The 20,618-nt window shown below is 34.1% G+C and overlaps 1 protein-coding gene across 7 annotated transcripts in view; it reads left to right on the top strand.

Annotated features, from left to right (window-relative positions):
* The first annotated feature begins 229 nt into the window (after window positions 1–229).
* LOC149774211 (uncharacterized) overlaps window positions 230–20,618 on the top strand; it is a 34,266-nt gene continuing 13,877 nt past the window's right edge. For 3 of the 7 annotated variants that reach the window (XR_016416946.1, XR_016416945.1, XM_089945604.1), the window contains exons 1-8: window positions 641–989; window positions 1,986–2,113; window positions 2,675–2,754; window positions 9,980–10,309; window positions 10,994–11,076; window positions 11,730–11,931; window positions 18,180–18,305; window positions 19,531–19,596. Coding sequence is in view for 5 of the 7 variants with exons in the window: in XM_089945604.1 (XP_089801730.1) it covers window positions 2,094–2,113; window positions 2,675–2,754; window positions 9,980–10,309; window positions 10,994–11,076; window positions 11,730–11,931; window positions 18,180–18,305; window positions 19,531–19,556 (867 nt within the window). In the remaining 2 variants the exon portion in view is untranslated. Of the gene's footprint in view, window positions 410–639; window positions 990–1,965; window positions 2,114–2,674; window positions 2,755–9,979; window positions 10,310–10,993; window positions 11,077–11,729; window positions 11,932–18,179; window positions 18,306–19,530; window positions 19,597–20,618 lie in introns of those variants that run through there. The other 4 variants (XM_089945608.1, XM_089945605.1, XM_089945607.1 and 1 more) reach the window with 4 other exon arrangements.

Raw genomic sequence — 20,618 nt, 5'->3', positions numbered from 1 at the left:
AATATTGTTAGCAGAACCTGGACAACAAGATAGTCGTAAAAAGAGTTTTGAAATAAGAGATATAATTCTCATTGTCAAAGGGTTATTAAAGTCTGTAATGCAACACCTCAGCCATTAGTTTGTTCGGATCTTACCTTTCGGTCAATGGTGAAATCCAAGATTGTCCGAATATAAAATTGCTCTATGAGTAGAGTAGATGTACATACGTCAAGATCGGCGAACAATTATTGCATTCTCTCCATTATATCACAAATTGAACGAAGTGTGTCGAGCTGTTTTGAAAATTGAACTATTCTTGATTACGACTGGCCTAAGTTGGAAATTAGCAGACGCAATTAGGATACACTAGCAGTGTTGGAACTGCCGAGGGGTGCGGACCGGTGTCTTCCCTTGTGTTATATTATTACAGGTTAGAATCCCCAGCCCTTGATTTTCTTTGTAACGAGCCCCAGTGCATATGTGCACACATGAGCCTATTTAACTCTTACCTGGTACGACAGGGTCAGGTTAGTCTTTTTTATTTGAATAATTGCCATGTCTTACGTATTGCATTTCAAGGGGTGTAGATAAAGCTTTAAATCGGCGTGAATGCGTACGTACCTTACATGTGTGGTATCTTTTATCTGTAACACTTCAGCGCATTATTATAATCGGGTATTTTTGCATACGTATCAGGAAGTAGTCCTTTCAGTGTTATTCAATTAATTTGGAATAGTTGCCAAACATTTCAGAGGATATTTAAAGAGTTTCTTCTTTTTGTTCCACTAAAGTGATCGGCCTATATTTTACACAGGTATTGCCGTTGTTCCGCACAGTTGAATCTAGCGGTTTTTAGAAAATGTACCTGGTGGATACATGTCATATTAGGTAAGCTGCCACAATAGCGTATTGGTGTATTCGGGGATTTACCTGAAGTATAAGGTTGAACGTGGATGATTTTATCGTCAGCCTGGATCAATTTGTTGTTTTTATTACAACAGAGGCTCGTGGTATGTATATCATAGCATTTCTTCACTTTCTTTGGTCGTGTAAGACAAATAACAATGTTACGTGCTTATTTAAAAAGTGGTTATAAAATGAAATAGGCTTTCTACTTCTCCTACTATTAGCATCTCTCTCTCCCCCCTCTCTCTCTTTCTCTCTCTCTCTCTCTCTCTCTCTCTCTCTCTCTCTCTCTCTCTCTCTCTCTCTCTCTATATATATATATATATATATATATATATATATATATATATACGATTATATATGTACAGTTCATTATACAGATATGAATAAATGTAATGATTAAGGAAAGGAAATCAAACAGAAAAGGAAATGCCAAATTACACTATTTCGGTCAATCATTTAACGTTATTAACCGAGTCAAATTACCATTTGCAATTTTTCTACTTATTAAGTTGTTCTTCGATGAACTCTGAACTAAATCTCTCCATATCATATTGCATTAATGGGGCTTATTCAGAGTTGTGATTTTGGTTTCATTTACGCCAATGGAACACAGTATATACATTGTAACATATTATCGATCAGAACAAAGATTTATTAAATATTTATTGCCTTAACTGTGGGTAATAAGAGAAAAGATGAACCATTTTTTCCTTAAAAAATAAATTGGCTTTTTATGCGTATCAGAAATGTATATATATATATATATATATATATATATATATATATATATATATATATATATATATATATATATATATATATATAAAGAGAGAAACATGAGCATATACATATTACAAGAGATAGACAAAAGAGGATGTTGGTTATAGCCTGCAGGAGACTTCCTAAAAATATTAGGATGTTGGCATATGCTTGCATACAGAATATACAAATAATATGGAGACATTGAAAGTTTTAATGCGGGAACGAAAAATGTATATTTAAACGTTTTCCTAGCAAAAAGTGGGTCGGTGCCGTGCTAAATGTTTTTTCAATACATTATAGCAACTTTAGTTCCAGAAGAAACAAAACCTTTTCAGATGAAACTTACTGAAGAAATGAAAGAGAGCAGAGTCTGAATCAACTGCACCTGTCATTTTTTGGACTAAGGCTACATGCCCTTTGATTTCGAAACTTAATGTGACAAGATGAGCTCAGAGACATGCAGGTTTGTAATGTTTTATTATACAGTAAATGTAATGAGGTTTCTGAATTTGATTTTACGTGGTTTTAGAGATCAATGTGATTGAAAATTGGCAGGAAAACAGGCTTTCAAAGCATGTTGATCAACACTTTATGTTATACATCATTGTGTTACAATAACAATTAGCTAAACTTTGTATTGTTATTTTTGTGTTCGAAAACCCGAAGCATCAAAATAAGAAGGACCTATGTTAAAGTTAAATGTATCCTTCTTATCAGTGTTGGCATTAATAAGCTATATAGTTTGATAAAACTAACAGGTCTATTACAAGCAATAGTGACACGTTACATTATCGTGTGCAAGGCTTTTAAATCATTCCTTTTAGAGGAATTTGTGTACAAAATATATTTAAGAAAATAATCTCACACTCATTCCGACTTTTAGAACAACACCAAAAGAAATGCGAAATTCATAAAACTTATAGAATTGTTCCATTTATACAGATATGACAGTCTCTAAAATGAATTGTTACTATAAAGATTCATTCCGTGCTTGATGAAATCACAATCTCCGTTTGTATTTCAGAACTAAGCTTTGGAATTTGAATTTAACTTTCTTTTTTATTCACATTCTCGTCGTGATGTTTGGAATCCATCTAACCGAGGGTAAGACCCTTTTTTGTTTACATTTACATGAAGTAGATGATAATTTGTAGCAGTATGAAAAGAAGACGACAAAGACACTAATGCGACAATCTGAACAAATTTAAGGGAAATAGTGATTGACAGAGATTACTCTTGTACCTTGACGAAAAATGTTTGTGTTTGTGTATGTATGTGTGTCTGTGTGTGTTTTGGATTTGTAACGTAGCTTTAACAGCTTCTAAGCTAGAAGAGCTACGAAGTCTGCAATGTGGCAGGTTATAATTATGTCTATAACGGGGGAATCGTGCCGCAGATATGTAGCGTCATGTTTCACCATTTCACATTCTTCCTACACCAGGCCGACAAGTCCTAACCTCTTAATGCTGAGCGTCTAACGAGAAAATGATGGCAAGTGTCAGTAAGGCAGTAAATAATGTCTGAATTTACATTCGAAATTCCTCTTTGAAGAAAACATACATAAATAATATGGGCATCAACAAGGGATATTGTTTGATAACTCATACAAGCTTACCATGCATTATTTAACCATGTACGTTTCTACCAATAATATAAAAAAAGCACCGAATATTCCAGTTTATTGGAAAGCGGTATTACATGCGTTGCTTCAGAATTTTACTCTGAGCTTCCCAACTTATTTTTATCCAGTGTGATGGAAAAGCACTTCTCACATTTGTCTGCTGGTTTGCAAATTCATCGTTTTCTTATAACATATTAAAACAATTATTTCTCATTACAAGTGACCTTTATCTGTTAAATAAGTGAACATTGATCTTATTACGAGCATATATACTGTTTGCTGAACTTAACGTGTGTATCGTTATGTAGTAAAGATGAAGCTAGAATGAACCATTTAGCATTTACTTTATGTTATGTGGACTGACTGTAGAGTTGATTAATGCACTACTCATATTTATTTTTATCAGAATAATCTGAGCACTACTCATATTTATTTTTATCAGAATAATCTGATAGTATAAAAGTAGTGTATGCTTTACATAGCTTAATACGGTATATCCAGTGTTCAGCCTATGCATATTTTATTTGTATTTGTACGCTGGTTTGCCTTTACAAATTCCGATAATGTATGACTCATTCCGATCATTATCTCTCAACACCGCTGTTGGCGTTACATACGATACGCTACAACAACAACAAAAATAAAATACCTGTACAGAGAACAATCTCTGTTTATGAAGCTAATCTTTTGGGTGTCGTCTTTCTTAAAAGCAACTTACCCTCCACCTTAAATGGAATATAATAGGGTAGCTATGATGTGCAGTTTAAATTGTTCATCCGTGCAAAATGACAATGCCAGGTCGTTGCATTGGTCTAAATAACACCTATACAATGATCTGAGACAGATAGTACATTTAGTCGGATTCAAATCAAGATCTGCTTTTAAAAAGTAGGATACAAAACTCCGTTATGTAAGAGATCTCTTTATTTATCAGATTTATTACGTACTAATAACACAATCGTATTGATGAAATTACAGAGTACTTTAAGTTAGACAATGTTATAATAGCATAATATACTGAATGACCCTGATAAAGACATTACTCCTTCTCGTTTCCTCCTTACGGCTTTTATCTTCATTTCTTGCCTTATATTAGTACGTTTTAGTCAGTCTATATATATGTGTGACTGTAGACAATAAGGTGATTATTTCTCTCTCATTTTGACGATTGGTTATTAAGTAAATATGATTACAAATCGTGTGCAAGGGAGAGGGTTTATGCAGCATTGCCTTTATCTAGATATAACTGAAAATAATGTTATAAATTAATCAAATCGTTTGTTTCTCTTTCATAATTCTTATGGCTATTTTTAAGTTTTATTGGGTGACTTACCTTTGTACATAATTGATGATATAAGTTTGGGCCTAACTGACTAAAATCATTTTTTAAAACATGTTTTCTAGAATTTTAGTCATGTACATTGGCTTTACCCTTGGGGGTATTTCGCTTAAGTTTAAGTATAAACAGTTGCCCAGATTAGGAGTATGACGTTTGGGACTAAAACATTATTTTAGGATTCTTGTGAATTTAATTAATGACATTCTGGAGTACATCATTGTGATACATCAATACGTTTAGCACAGCGGCACACCCCAATCTATATTAGTACATTTCGTATTCGAGATTAATCAGAACATCATTACAATTCATTTGGAACAGTCCATACTTTTGGACTTTGCGGACAAATTGGGATTTAATTAACAATGCCGCAGGTTCTATTCTTAATTTGTACATTTCGTTCCATGGAAAAGTGTCAATGGAAATTTACTAAACTTGTTTGATTTCACTAGTCTTTTTTAACTTAAAGACCTTAAAGTCTTAACAAAAAAGTCGGAACAGTCGCTCGGAACACGAATTTCATTAAATGATTAAAATAACTTAAAATTGCTTTGGATACTTACATTCAATTTGCGTCTGAATATTTACTCTTAATTTAATTTCACCTATTTGTGAAATCTTTAATGACGAAACAAGCTTTCAGAATGTCATCTAAGGTGCAGACGTTTATTGAAAATCCAACCCAGGAAGGGTTTTAAATTCCTTGAAAAATGACGTCTTGCTTAGACTTGCTAGGCAATATGATCTTACTGAAACGAAAGTTTTCTAAACATGCAAGATATAAGTTCAAGTTTGGCAACCTTGCACCAAGTTTGGATATAACACTTAAAGCATTACAGTGGAATCATCTCGCTAGCCAAGGTTACGATATGATAATCATATCTATACCTTATCGGATCGAACAGCAAATTTAGTGCTTTGTCCATTTACATCTATTTAATATAATGAACTGATGATACCTTAGTATGTAATGTCAACTAACCAATAGCGTGTAAGAGTGGTATACTGTACGTCGGCTGAAAATGGTGGAAGCAATCGATCTGGACAGGATACTTTGTAACGTTAACATTGAAAGTGTGAATACTTACCGGAGGTAAGCCATGACAGGTGTATTTGATTGAAAGGTATTTCTACAAACACGGACCGGCTGTTGAAAATTGCTCATTTATCAGTCCATTCAAGCTATGTGCTCCCCTTGTCTCCATCATGTATGAACAGTGTTAAAAATTGAATTATTTAATTTAGTTTGGATGCAGCCGCAATCGATGAAATTAACAGACCGGAAAACAAATATATATGCTCGATACACCAAGGTGTACATAGAGTTATCATATCAGAACCTTGGCTAGCGAAGATTAGATAAAAAAATACTTAAGAAAGCTTCAGTTTCTTAAGAAAAATATGGAAATGCAGTGGGAAGAGACGGAAATACAAATTCAGAGATAGGAGAATTAAAGTCAGAGAGAGAGAGAAAGAGAGAGAGAAGAGAGAGAAAAGAGACAAAGAAATGAAGATATAGGAACGGGAAATGCAATTTTAAATTGAAAGACTTAGAATTGGTAGTGTGAAAGTACTCATCCATTTTAAAGTTTAAATGTAACCATAAGCAATAGGTTCGAACTCCCTTTTAAAGAACAAAAAGTAGACCGGTAGTTTCTTCATTTTGAGAAAATTGCTTGAAACTTGAAATTATAAAGAGAACATTAGACTTTATTTTTTCAAATTGTGCTCATTGGCAAAGCTGCACGACACAGACTGCATGTCCAAACACCAGTTCAAGGGCACTAAAACAGTTATACTTGAACTGATTCCTTAACAGCAAACAACAGTTAATCAACAGCCTCATCCAAATGTCCTTTCCTGGATCACATCAATATGTCAAAATCCTATACTTGAAGAATTATTTGCAAAACCACATGACTATTTAGGTGATAGGTAGATGAGTGAAACTGTTGGGTGCCTAATTCATGAATAATGTTTTGGAAAAATCCAGACATTAAATTTGACCCTTATCAGAATGAACAAATTTGGGAAGACCACTCAGTGTGAAAAGACTTTACTAAAGCTTTTACTAAAACCTTTTAATTGTAATATTTCGCAATGGAATTTTCCTGGACATCCAGTAAATGCACACACCTTGGTAAATATATATTGATTACCTGGCTTAACCTTAAGTAAGAGACATACATATTCTACCAATTTTCTGCTCAGTGATTTATCAAATGCAGAAATATAATGCAGAAAGCCTTATAAATCTGATTTTGATTTCATGAAATTTGCCAGTTGGAACAATAAACTGTATTTATAAACATCACTTTTAAGATTCAGCCAATAAAGTGATTCGGGATATTGTGATTAGTCTTACTGACTCCTAAAATAAGAACACAATTTTTAAAAGTAACAAAAAAGGTGATGTTTTGCCTCAGGAAGACTAACAGCTCTCTCCAAGAAAGAGGAGATCTCATGATCTTTTTACTCTTCGACAATGAGTGATTGTCTTTAGTCACCCAGATTAGAATAGATAGAATGAATAGTAATAAGATAATCAATGGGATCAATACCTCCTTATTGATCAATAGCAGGAGCAAAGATCAACTCATTACAGGACTGACCAATAAATATGTCAGTTTAATAAATAACTTCCTGGTCGACATCGTTCACAGGAGTTCATAACACTAGATGGCATTTTGCTTGCTTGATGCTGTCACTAAAGTTGTTTTTTCTTCAAATGTTTGAAATAAAAACCTTTACTAGGAATTTTGAAAATTCTGAAACAAAGTCAATTGACAATTTAAAGACATTTTTTAATTTTTAAAAGAATATTTCAAATAAATTCTAATCACGAACCAGCCCCCTTTTGCTGTTTCATCTCTATATCTTCAAAAATGTAACATAATAAGTTATTTATTTCTCTAAAGGACAAAGATAAATAATTCAAAAGACGCTTACATTTGTTTAAAGTAAAAATCCCAAATAATCATAAATGCTTTATCACAAGCATAAATGTATAGAGTGGATTAATTCCAATAGCCATGAATGTCCGGATGTAATACAATGATGAGGTCAAGAATGACTTTGAATGAATTCACAATAAACCCGAATCAGTGAGTATAAATCCAAAATGCAATGAGCAATTTAGTAATTCCAATTAATATTTTAAATAAATAATTTCTCTTGTATCGTGTCTAATTTCAACAAGACAAATACAAAATTGATCACCAAAAATGTATTCCAACATACAGATCTAAAACAAGAATGAATTATGTGTTCATCAAATCCAATTTTATACACATTTTCACTTGACTTATAACGTAAGCGAATGTGTAGATTTCAAAAGGAAAATCATTTACTTACTGTAAACGAGAATGACCCTGAACACTTGTTACGTAAACATGTTGTTTGCAACTTAAAATAATGGACCTGATTGTTATATTATCAACCATGGAAAAAACGTAGGTACAAAATCTAAATTAAATAATGATCTGTTTAAAGACAGTGAATTGTCTGATTATTATAAACTGCAATGCATTTATCTAAACATTGTTGTAAAGACAAGATATTCTGATCCGAATTGAGAGAGAATATACTGTATTAACTTATTTGACGTAGTAATTTAGTTAGACAGTTTTAATTATTGTAACTTCAAGACTCGATAATCGTCAACTATATATTTCAATCTCTCTTTACATTTATTTTAAAGTCTTTCTTCGAGTGTGTCTATATTGAACCTATTCCCTGGTTATATGTAAGATACATTCATCGCTTTGTGTTTGTTATTGTCGATTTATATCCTTTCAGCTATACATCTTATAGAGTCGCATAATAGATTCTGTGGATACTTTTGAATGCCTGCCATTATTCCGGCGTTCTCATTATTATGGTTGTAAAGATTTCAAATACAGTCCTCTCTAAATTTATTCGGCGCTAACTTTTTGATCTGATTGTAAAGTGTCAGATGCAAAATTGATTCAGACCGAATATTATCAGCTTCTCCAAAGTCCCAACTAAAAGAATATAAAATTACGTCACAAACATTAAAAGGTTGATTACTTTGGTATTTCCTCAGAAAAAAAGTAATCATGTAAATATGGCAAGTATTTATTAATTTTGAATAAATTAGTTCAAATTACCCGTAATTTGCTTCTCACATACATGCGAGAAACTTTATTAGTTACTTATCGGAATAAATTTGGGGACTTGTTGATTCTGGAATAAAGACTGAATTAACTCTTCGATATACGACATAAATACACTTTGTTATTAGATGTAATCTTTGCAGATATTGCAATGAGAATAAACATATTGTTTGCCTGATATAATTTGTCAAACAACGTGGTGTTCAGGCAGATAGAGCCTTGCCTCGAGCTTTCTCTAAGATAATGTTCCCACATGCAATCGTATTACAAAAAAAATGCAATTAAACAGAAAAGTAAAGTCTCGATTTATGTCGGTCGCATACTCATTAATTCTACATGTGGCCTGTCTCAATTTGAAATGGGTCTGGATGATATGCTTATGGAATGGACGCCAATAAAACATTAATAAAATTTTCCAGTAATAGATCCGTCTTGCTTTCAAAAAAGTAATACAAAGGAACGTTGCGAATATGTAACCAAAAGAAAGACACCCACACCATATAATGTTTGTCAAGCTACGCCTTTTATCTATGCACACATAAAAATAAGAAAAAGTTATATCCAAAAGAAAGGTCTGAGAGACAGAGTTAAAACATATAGATCCCAAATAAGAGCGGAGAGTGAAAAACAGGGTGGCGCCTGAACATTGATAAGAAAGTGTCTTTCAAGACATACTATTTTCATCCTGACCAAAATTAGTCGACCATGTTTGACAGTAGTGGATGGTAAGATCTGAATAAAACTAGGATTGTTCATTACTGGGTTTTTTTAATATCGAGTACGTTTATCATGGTTTTTCGAGAAAACAAATAACATTTAGCTTAATTACGAACAATGATCAAAAACACACGCTTAGGAACAAAATATTTCAGTTATATTTGACTCCTTCTTTAGACTTTAATGTTGCACAAAATAAAATCACTTCATAGTTACCTCCATCGCGATATGATATCAGTAACAAAACTGCATTAAGTGGACTTTTTCATCACCACAATTAATACAAGCATGAAGTCGTGGAAAGTCACAGTGGTGATTTACCTTTAGAATATTTGTCATTTTAGTCTAGATTTTTCTCCGCTTAGCTGACGAAAAATAAATCTTTTGTGTTGTATTAAAGCTGTAAGTTTCTAATTATATTTACCCACGGTCACAACCTGAACCTTTATGCGTCAAAGCGAGAACAAGTATTGCTCTTATTTTTAATAATTCGTTTATATGTTACTTGAAATATAGGAATACGATGGATTAATATACCATCGCAAATTAACAAGTGCACAGGCGAGACTGCAAATTTAACCTGGGAATACGTGAGAGAAGCCAATGAAGAAATAAGACAGCTTCAATGGCTCTTTAACACCACAAGACTGATTGCATATAGGTCTGTGAAAAATGGTTTATACGTATCTCCGGAATACGAGGGGAGAATAGAAAAAACTGGTGACGCTGGAATCTTGCTGAGGAATGTCTCTTCTAAAGACACGGGAAGTTACACCCTATATCCTGTTATTGCGTGGCAAGAACGCACCACCACGCACTCAATCTGGCTGAATGTCATAGGTATAGGTAATCAGTTTTCTCAATCTCCCTTCAATGTACCCTCTTCCTGATATCTGAAATTATCAAGAACCTCATCTAAGAATTAGTTTGGATATATATATATATATATATATATATATATATATATATATATATATATATATAAGTTTTATTAGTTTGCTTGGTGATAATATGATTAACATAATCGTAACAAATGCTGTAATTGCAAAATATTTTAATGTATTATTCACTAGTCAATATTGTTGTCTCTAGTCATTGCCTAAATCAGCATCTTTATGCTGGTATGTAAGGTCAATCGGTGCGAGTTACAACGTATGAGGCTACTGTATCAACTTTAAATCAACACTTGTAATTGATTGCTCCAAGCCATATGATAACATTAAGGAACATGTTTCCATGACATATTACAAAAGGCAAATTTAAACAAAAATAATATGCATTTTAAATGCACCAAATATACGATTGAAAACTTCCCGATAAATATTCAGTATATTTTATGATATGACCTGCGACACGTATGTCATACTATATATATATATATATATATATATATATATATATATATATATATATATATATATACAGCTTACGGTGCTATAAATATTTATTTTGTTACACATATGAAACTATATTAACATAATACGAACGAAAATTATTTTTATTTTCTTTCATTTTTTTTCCTGATTGAAGAAGAAACGATACAGCAATGGTGTACATGTGAAAGACTAACAATATCGCCAGAGTGGAGCCTTGGACAAACTATTAACGTTTTGGTATAAATAGGGAACATGGGTTATAATAGCTAAAATTTATTTTTTACATATATGTATCGCAATATATCTCTGCATAGTATTACATTTTAAGCATCGACAATATTATTTAAAAGAGTCGATAGTTAGTTTGTATTTAGTAACGATTAACGGCACTGCAGCAGGATAATGACATTATAGTGCTAACTAACAGTGTGTATGTTCGAAACATATAACAACAAATTCCACAAAACCTCTAGGAAGACAAAACCCTTCCTAAAAGTATAGACACGAGAGAGAAAAAAAAAAGAAAAAAAGGATATATAAAACTGAAAAAAAATATATTTAGTGTCTGAAATAAATTATAAAGGTAAACGATAGCACAAAAAGAATGCAGTAGCAGATCGGTTTACTGTACATATTTGCATAATTGCGCTAGTCGCTGATTACAGCAGGATAATCATAATAAATGAGAATTGTACGTCTCAGATATTGTTTTTTCTCTTTTTCACATATACCCTGATATATGTATTCCTTTTTCAAAGGACAAAAGTACCATACGGCGATATTCGCTTATTTTACATTTACAGCTAATTTTGCGAATGATTGTAATGTCCAGATTTGACATATTCGATCAAAGACTACTGCTTGTACCAATTAATAATGCTGTGTTTCAGACCGACGGATGTAGCTTAGAGATAAACTCATCATTTTGCTGTATAAAGGGACTGGGCATCAAATGCATGGAAACTGATCCACAGAAGTTATGTTTCCCTATTAAGGACCCAATCAATCGGATCGAAAACGACACTCAAAGCAGGAACACTAGTGATCTGACTGAAAACGGTACTCGAAACAGAATTGTGCCCGAACATGCAGGTTAGTTACTTGCGGTGTTTGATAGGTATTTAACGAAGTTCTGACCTGGGGTAGTTCGTGATTAACCCATAAAAGTGTTCTCTTCGTGTGTTTCTTTTTAAGCTAGTACAACAACTTCCTGTGCTCACTTAAGTGTCATTGCTCCTTTAACATTACGCATCTTCCAAATATCATTGCAAAGTATTATAGCACAATTGAAAATATCGAGATTTTGTGAACGAAACAAACGCCCATTAATATATGCATTGATGTCGTAACAAGATGGCCGCTATCGCTTAACCGGCTTGAAGCAGGTGTTCCGTTTTTTATTGCCGTTTTCATGATATTTGTGCTTGTTGCCTGTTTTCATCTACGTTATTGTATTCATTATGTATTGGCTGTTAAATTCGTATGTGTTTCTTTATCTCCTTTGTTTTGGAAACGAGAACAATTAGACCTTTTCTCAGCTGTCTTGCTCCACTGTTCTTGAAGAAACTGCCATCACGCGATAATCGCCAGTCAATCCATTTATGTTACGATGGACCCTCATAAATTGCTTTAGATGATCACTTTTTGGCTCTCCACACTACATTGTGCTCTCGAGTAAACGAACTAGGACTATATTCATCATTACTGAAATGTAAACAGAAGCGAAAAAGGAAACGTTTCAAAGCTGGCCGGTGTAGAACAGGAAGACGAATTCCAGTTAATTTAGATAACCTAATTCAAATCCCTATTAATTTGTCACCCTTTGTGTCAACTATCCAGGATATACCATTCCGTATTGCATTATCCAATGAACAGTCAATATGACCATCGGAAAAGCGAACAGAAAGAGTCAATTTCATCAACGACCAGAATATTGACGTCTTTTTCCTGACAGAAACATGGCTAAAAACATCAGGCGATGAGCCCAAGTGTGCGGATCTAACACCCACTGTTTACTCCATCAAATTGTTTCCCCGTAATTCTCGCGGAGGTGGAATTGCAGTCACCAGAAAGAACTCCATGATAAAACGTGTTAACCACACCACAACATTCAATCTCAACCACATGTAGTTTTAACTAGTCCAAACCTCACTCACACTGTAGCAAAGGTCAGTCCATTTGTTCTGCCTATACCGCTCTCCTCCTAGTAGAAGAAAACAAGCTGGCTGACTCTCTCTCTCTCTTTGGAACAGTTTCCTAATCTCCTGGGCTATGGAAATTCAATAGGTGGCAACCTGGTTATTCTTGGAGATTTCAACTTTCACTTTGATTGTCACGGAAACCCAAATACGTCAAAACTCATGGATTCCATTAATGTGTTCAAACTCAAACAGTCAGTTAACCAACCCACCCATAAACATGGTCACATTTTAGACTGGTTTCTTCATATACATGATGATAACATTATGCGGTCCTCTCTGGCATCCCATGACCTTGCATCAGATCACCTCTGCATTATATGCCATCTGGACGTATCAGTCCCTAACCCAAAGGTTTATCTGCTACTAAGAGAAACCTCGTATGATAAATAGAACCAAACTAATGTACGACATCCAAGCTAACCTAACAACTAGCTTGTCTCCTACCGCAGAACAACTCGATAACTGTCAGCGTTCATTGCTGGACAAACATGCACCAGCTACCAAGTGCAGAGTATCAATTTAAAAGTGTTCTCCATGGTATAGCAGTGTTAGTGACCAGCTTCGCACTGCTAAAAGAACCTGCCGTAAAGCTGAGAGGTTTTGGCTTTCCACCAGATCATGGAAAGTTCCAGCTGCAAAGAGCTCTTCGAGATTACTATCAAGCTAATGTCAAGGAACAAATCTACACCACTTCCAACTACCTTCTCTCCAGTCGACCTTCCGGACATGTTTGCAAATTTCTTCCGTGAAAAAGTACACACCATTAGAGATAAGCTTGACACCATAATTTTAATTTTCTCGTCGTCTCCATACAGTTGGGATACATAGTTTGAGTGGCAACCATTAGCAGCATTTGAACCTGTCTCTATTGATTTCGTACGTACAATCCTGATGAAGAGTGCACCAAAGTTATGTGAACTTGATCCAATTCCGACATCACTGCTGCTTGATGTGTAAGATCCAATATTGTCTTCACTAACTGATGTCATTATGGTCTCTCTCTCATCCGCGGAATCCCCATCATTTTTCAAAACTGTCATTGTAAAGTCTCTGCTGAAGAAACCAACCCTAGACCATAACGATTTAAAGAACTACAGCCCAGTTTATAATATCCCATTCATGTATAAAATCTTAGGAAAGGTTGTTCTATCCCAGCTTGTATCTCATGTAAACTAAACAGTCTTCTTAGCAATGTACAGTCTGCACATCGCCCTTGCCACAATACTGAAGCTACTCTTCTACAAGTAGTTAATGATATTCTTTCTGCCTTGGATAGCGGAAAGATTACAGTCCTCACCCTCCTTGATTTGTCTGCAGCATTTGACACAAACGACCATGATATATTACCTCACCGTCTCCAGCATGTATTTTGCATTCATGATACAGCCTTACTGTGCTTCAAGTTCTACGTGGTCAACAGGACACAACTTGTATCTTCAAATGGAATAGACTCCACCCAGTTGATCTATGTTATGGTGTTCCACAGGGGTCTGTTCTTGGACATGTTCTCTTCATTCTGTACATTCAATCGCCCTCAAATGTCATTGATAATCATCCAGTGTCTCACCAGTTGTACGCTGATGACACCCAAATAAACAAATCTAGCCACCCGACTGAAGTTGATGCTACCATTCAAGGTGTAGAGAGTTGCATTTCTGATGTGAAATCATGGATGACATGTAACAAGCTGTAGTTGAATGATGATAAAGCTGAGGCCATTCTGATCACAACACAAAGACTTTCTCATTTGCATCCTTTCCCTCAAACAAAAAATATCAGCAACACCAACATTAAATTCACACAATCAGTACGAAACTTAGGTGTTACTCTGGACAGTACTCTCGCATAACACCAACATGTCATGAACATATGCAAGGCTGCATATCTTGAGGTCAGACGCATCAGCTCAGTTCGCAAATATCTTTCAGCTGATGCCACTAAAACACTTGTCTGTTCATTAGTACTTTTAAGACTGGACTATTGTAACTCATTTTTGTCTGTTTCATCTCAATATCTGCTTCAGAAACTTCAAAAAGTTCAAAACACAGGCTGCTCGGATCATACTTAGAGTACCACGAACAGAGCACACCTTCCCGCTGCTCTGTACCCTACACTGGCTATCCATTCGATCCAGAATCAAACACAAAATGTATTCTCTGTGCTACGTTTCACTGTCGGACTCTAGTCCAACATAACTATCCGACCTAACCCCTCTGTACACAACAGCAAGATACGTACGGTCCTCTTCTGACAATCGTATACTCATTATTCCTACTATGAAAACAAAGTCATATGGACAGCGTTCTTTTGCATACCAGGGCCAAGCAACGTGGAATGAATTGCACACTGAACATAGACACAAAGACACACTGATCACATTCAAGAGTGCTCTCAAAACTCACTTATTTCGACTGCAAGAACAAACTTAAAGACCTAATAATGTTTCCTACCTTAAATATTCTCAGCATGTTTTTTATGTTTTTCTAATTGCATGGTGTTTGTTTTTGTAATCATATCATTATATGTTTTTTATCTTATAGGTCTTTTCTAATGTTGTAAAGCGCTTAGAGCTTCTAAAGATGAGGCGCTATACAAAGTCCTCATTTTTATTATTATTGCTATTATTATTATTATTATTATTATTATTATTATTATTATTATTATTATTATTTATGTTATTGTTTTCCGAATCGGTAAGATTTTCGGATTAAAATGCAATAGTCTAAACTTGTGATATAGATTAACCTGTCCGATTTGGGATTTTTATTTGAATACTTACGGCCAGATCCAATAAACATATAGGTATACCCTAAGTTATAATGGACCAGGTCCCTTACGAATGTTGCACTGGAAGGTCGAACCGAAAGGCTAGTTTAGAACACTTGTTTTGGCGTCTAACCTAAAGAGTCTATTCTGAAATAGATTTCATGACCCACATTACGTTCCTCTTTATGCTACGGTAAACGATAAAAGATTGTGACTTTTCTCAATTTTTTTCTAAAACGCTTTATATTTACTTTTAGAAAAGAAAATGTCTTCTAAACTGTGTTAATATTATAATGTTAAAATATTTCTTTGGCAGCTTTCATTGTGTCTGTGTCCATTGACTATCATTCAGTTATGATTTTGGCACATGTTCCTAAATAGGGTAAGGCACAGTAACAATTTTGTCGGACCAATGAATTCAAACGACCACGAAATTTACCAAAACCGTCTACCAGTTACTGAAACATATAAACGTCTTTACCACCAGACCACCCTTAAAATATTTCTCTGATCAGCCTATATCTTCTTGTATTTAATCTTACATTTAAACACTGAGTTAGTTTCAATTAATTATACCTTAAAGTTATATAAATAATCGTCCTGTTTATTTTCAGTACAAAATTATTATATATTTGGCACGCTCTCAGGATAATAAATTGTCACAGAAAAGAAAATTATTATAGACATCACCTGAGCAAAATTGTGAAACACAGCAAATGCCTCTTCAAAACAATCACGTACACAGAAAATCTCTAATAGCCTGCTTATTAAATTATTATTGATTCGTGTACTTTCTTTTCCAGCTGTTATACCCTCACCTCCAACTCACATGTTAACGGGATATATTGTTTTCTTTATTCGTTCATTCCTCTGTTTCCAAGTCTGTGTGTGAGATTATGTGCTCGTTTGTTCGTTCGTTACGCGTTCTATAGACCCATGATCTCTTTGAAAGCCTTTTCACCTATACTCGTGACAACTGGTGTGTAATGCATCTCAATGAGGGAATTGAATACAAAAATTAGGTTACCTTGATTCAGACTCAGGCTTAATTCACTGTTTTATTCTCGGCTATTAATTCGTTACAACCTCATGATCATGGACCCTCTTAAAGTAAACTTATGAAAATCGGTATTTGAACGCATCGCAAGTAAAGTAAGTTTACAATACTGACACTAGGCAAATGAAATATTTTTTCAAGTCCAGTCAGTATTGCATTTCCATTCATCGTTCCATACACCGTTTTCACCAACTCAGATCAAAATCTATACGAAGGTTCATCCCGAGGAGAATAATTATTATTTACAATTCAGCAATCTTGGTATTTTCAGTTCTTTGTTTGCAACACATTCCATATATTAGATTTTATTATATCTTTACTCTCAACTTTTTATGCAGACGCAGCTTCAGAATAATTATTCGACTATGTTAAAACTGGTAACATGTTAACGCACGAGGGACGTTTATAGTTTTTGCTATTCAGAAGTTATATACTGTATCTTTGATCCTATTTCATCAAGAAATATCAAGCATTTTATCCACCGTACACTGACGAAACATTACATGTTAATGCATCGTAATGAGCGGTATACGACAGTAGTCTTTTCATTCCATATATTGACTCGGATGGTAGTTTCGATTCAGAATATGTAGGTTACGTGTTATTATCATATTCCGACCAGTATGTCATATTTCTGTGTAAAGTACATAATTCCAATATCTTTGTGATCAATCCCTAACCTAGATCCCTATATTGTCTGCTACTCTCTATTTGCATTGTCGTTGATTTAGTTTTTAAACAAAATTACTACTTTATTACAATATTTATTGCTTTATGAGCGTGTAATATCAGTGGAAACTTAGTCTGTCTTCGGTGAAGGTCACTGTGTCTTATCAAAGTTGAAAGTATCTAAATAGCTCTCAATACTGTATACAAAATCACCTGCATGTATCATAAGAATGTATCTAACTCAATATAATCCTTACACAGTTAAAACAAAGTCGCTAAAATAATAAAATAATCTCTACAATGTTGTGTCATTCACACTATCAAGACCCATTAAACCTGCCCAAATCTACCTAAAAATTCATATTAGTGGAGGACAATGTAGCTGAAATAATATATCGTCAAGCCTCCTCTAGCAATCTCTGATTTTTGATTATTTGTTCATATCCAGTCTTCAGATATGATTAATGTATATTTTTAATAATGCATGCATTAGTATTTTCTAAATTAATTAGTGAATAATTTCGAGAATCACAACAATCTATCATTTTACTCATTGAACGTATGCATTTTCGAGCAAATTTAATACAGGTCTTAACAGTTCGAAACCATATCCTTTTTTATTTCAAAATTGCATTCCCATTTTCCAGCTCCGACATCTGTGCAAGTGGAAAACAGTGCATTACTCATTGCAAATGTGTACCTTCCTTTGATCAATACAATTATGCTTGGTTTTCTTTCTATATGCGGTGTCATCTGGATGCATGGAATGATTAGTAAGTAGCTGACAAATGATATACGAAAATTGCAATTATAATCAATCATCAGGTGCGGTTAATCTTTTAATTAGAAATGAATGAATGAATGAATGATAAAAGATTAAAGGCGCCTATCCAACTTGTGCTTTTGGTGCTGGTTAAGTCTCGAATGTCGAGATTCTTAATTAGTCGGGGCTGTGAATGTGAACCCACAAACCCGCGTTTATGTGTGAATGTCATACTTCTTAATTAGTATGTCTGGACGTGGCAAATGTGGAAAGGTATCCAGGAAAAGGGACACAAACCCAAACAATGTCCAATCCGCCAGCTAATAAGAGAGTTTTGTAAATTCAGTTAGTATTACCATTGTTAACACCGAATATATCACCAAGTTAGAAAATCAACCAAAATATTTAACTGCCAATCAGATTCGGGTTTACAAACTTGGTTCTCCCGCGTAAACGTAAGAGCCGAGATTTTCAAATTTCAATTCGTTTTAGTTTTCAACAAGTTAGAACATCAGCTAGGGATTCAACTGCGAATCAGATTAGGGTTTACAAACCTGGTTCTCCCGCGTAATGGTGCGAGCCGAGGTTTTCATTTTTCAATCCTTTTTACCTAGTGAAGTTGCAAAATGTACCAAGGGATTGTAATGCAGATGAGTCAACTGCCACTTAGATTCGAGTTTACAAAACTACAAACAGTTCCAATTTGTGTCGGATTTTGTTGTACAGCTGAGTACAGCACACGTATAGCCCTGAAAAGCCCTGTGTTTATTTCAAATCGAGTCCATTGTACAAGTGGACAATACATAAATTCAATAATGTGTAAGCCACCTCTGTAATTGTGTCAAATTGTTCTAGTTTCGGAATTTTCCTACATCTTAACTAGAAATTATGAATGGCTTTGTATATAACATGCAGAAATTGCAGCTATGATTAATGCAATAAAATCAACGAGCTTGCAGTTGGTATAATATTTTGTGAAGAAAAAAAAATATCTTGAAAGAATTGTTTGAATGTGCAGTTGATACCAGGCAAGGGGAAATAATGTCCCCAATAATAATTACCTTGTGCTTAAAAGACATAGAGCCCTTCTAACCGGCAAATATCAATAGTGGAATCGTAATATATTACGTAACGCATATATATATATATATATATATATATATATATATATATTGGTAATACTTATAGATGAGAGGCATATAATATACGTTTATTGATAATTACCTTAATTACAGGTCAAAGACAGTGTCATCTTAGGTGAATTCCAATAGAAAGTTCTTCTGCATTAATGTTGCCAACTTGTAAGTAACTAAGCAAAAGCATATAAAGTGAGACACACTGACATGAGATGCATATTATTTGGATCCATCCATCCATCCATCCATCCATCCATCCCTCCATCCATCCATCCATACATACATACATACATACATATACAAGTCCTTAAATTAATGATCATACTTATACTTATGACTTTTGACTTTATAATCGATTGATAATTCGATTAATACGAAATCAGAGGGAGGTTTTGAAAGGTCCACAATCAACTAAAATTATAAATTTTCACTTAATAAAACAAAATGGAAATGGAAAAGTGTAATGTTCTATAATGGTTCTCTTTAGAATAATGATAATTCCTTAGGATGGCCTTTTGGCCTTTTAGTAGTAGAGTTGTTTTACTCATATACTGAATGTATGTCCTGCACAATGTCAGATCATGTGTTGTTGGGCTGCATATGGTTCATTTCGTCCTTACGTTCTGTGTTCCGTGATGAAGAACAACGGTTTCAGAATTTATCTACACGATATTTAAAGCAAGATTAATCATATAGTGTCCGAAGTCGTTTCTCAAGTAAATCTGATTACAAGCTTCGTAACTTGTCGCAAAGCTTATTAAAACAGTAAATGAAAGATTAAACCCATTCATGCAGCAAATGAAACATCATACAGTGACAGATCTCTTCGACATGACTTCGGAAAATACAAATGAAAATAAAGTATATAAAAATGAAATACAAAAGAAGACGAAACCAAGTCTTTTTGTAATGGTAACGAAATTAATCTAAAAATCTCATAAGTTTTGCTGCTATCTCCTGCGTTTGCATTTACTACTTTCATGGGAGATCTACCAGCTTGAAATATACAGCATAACACGGCGAAGGGTATTAAAATAAGTGTACTATGTTTCATTATTATTTTAGTCGTTTCTCCAATTATCACCTCCGTTTATTTCAGCTTATCCAAGTAGACGTAAATGATTTTGATTGTTTAATAAAAATGTGATATGCTTATATTTTTATCTGTGAGTGATAAGACTGGGTAT

This window comes from Sinohyriopsis cumingii, unplaced genomic scaffold, assembly GCF_028554795.1.
Source record: "Sinohyriopsis cumingii isolate HCF-2022 unplaced genomic scaffold, ASM2855479v2 utg000379l, whole genome shotgun sequence".
In the NCBI taxonomy this organism is placed as follows: Eukaryota; Metazoa; Mollusca; class Bivalvia; order Unionida; family Unionidae; genus Sinohyriopsis; species Sinohyriopsis cumingii.
This window is presented reverse-complemented; position numbering and strand designations above follow the sequence as displayed.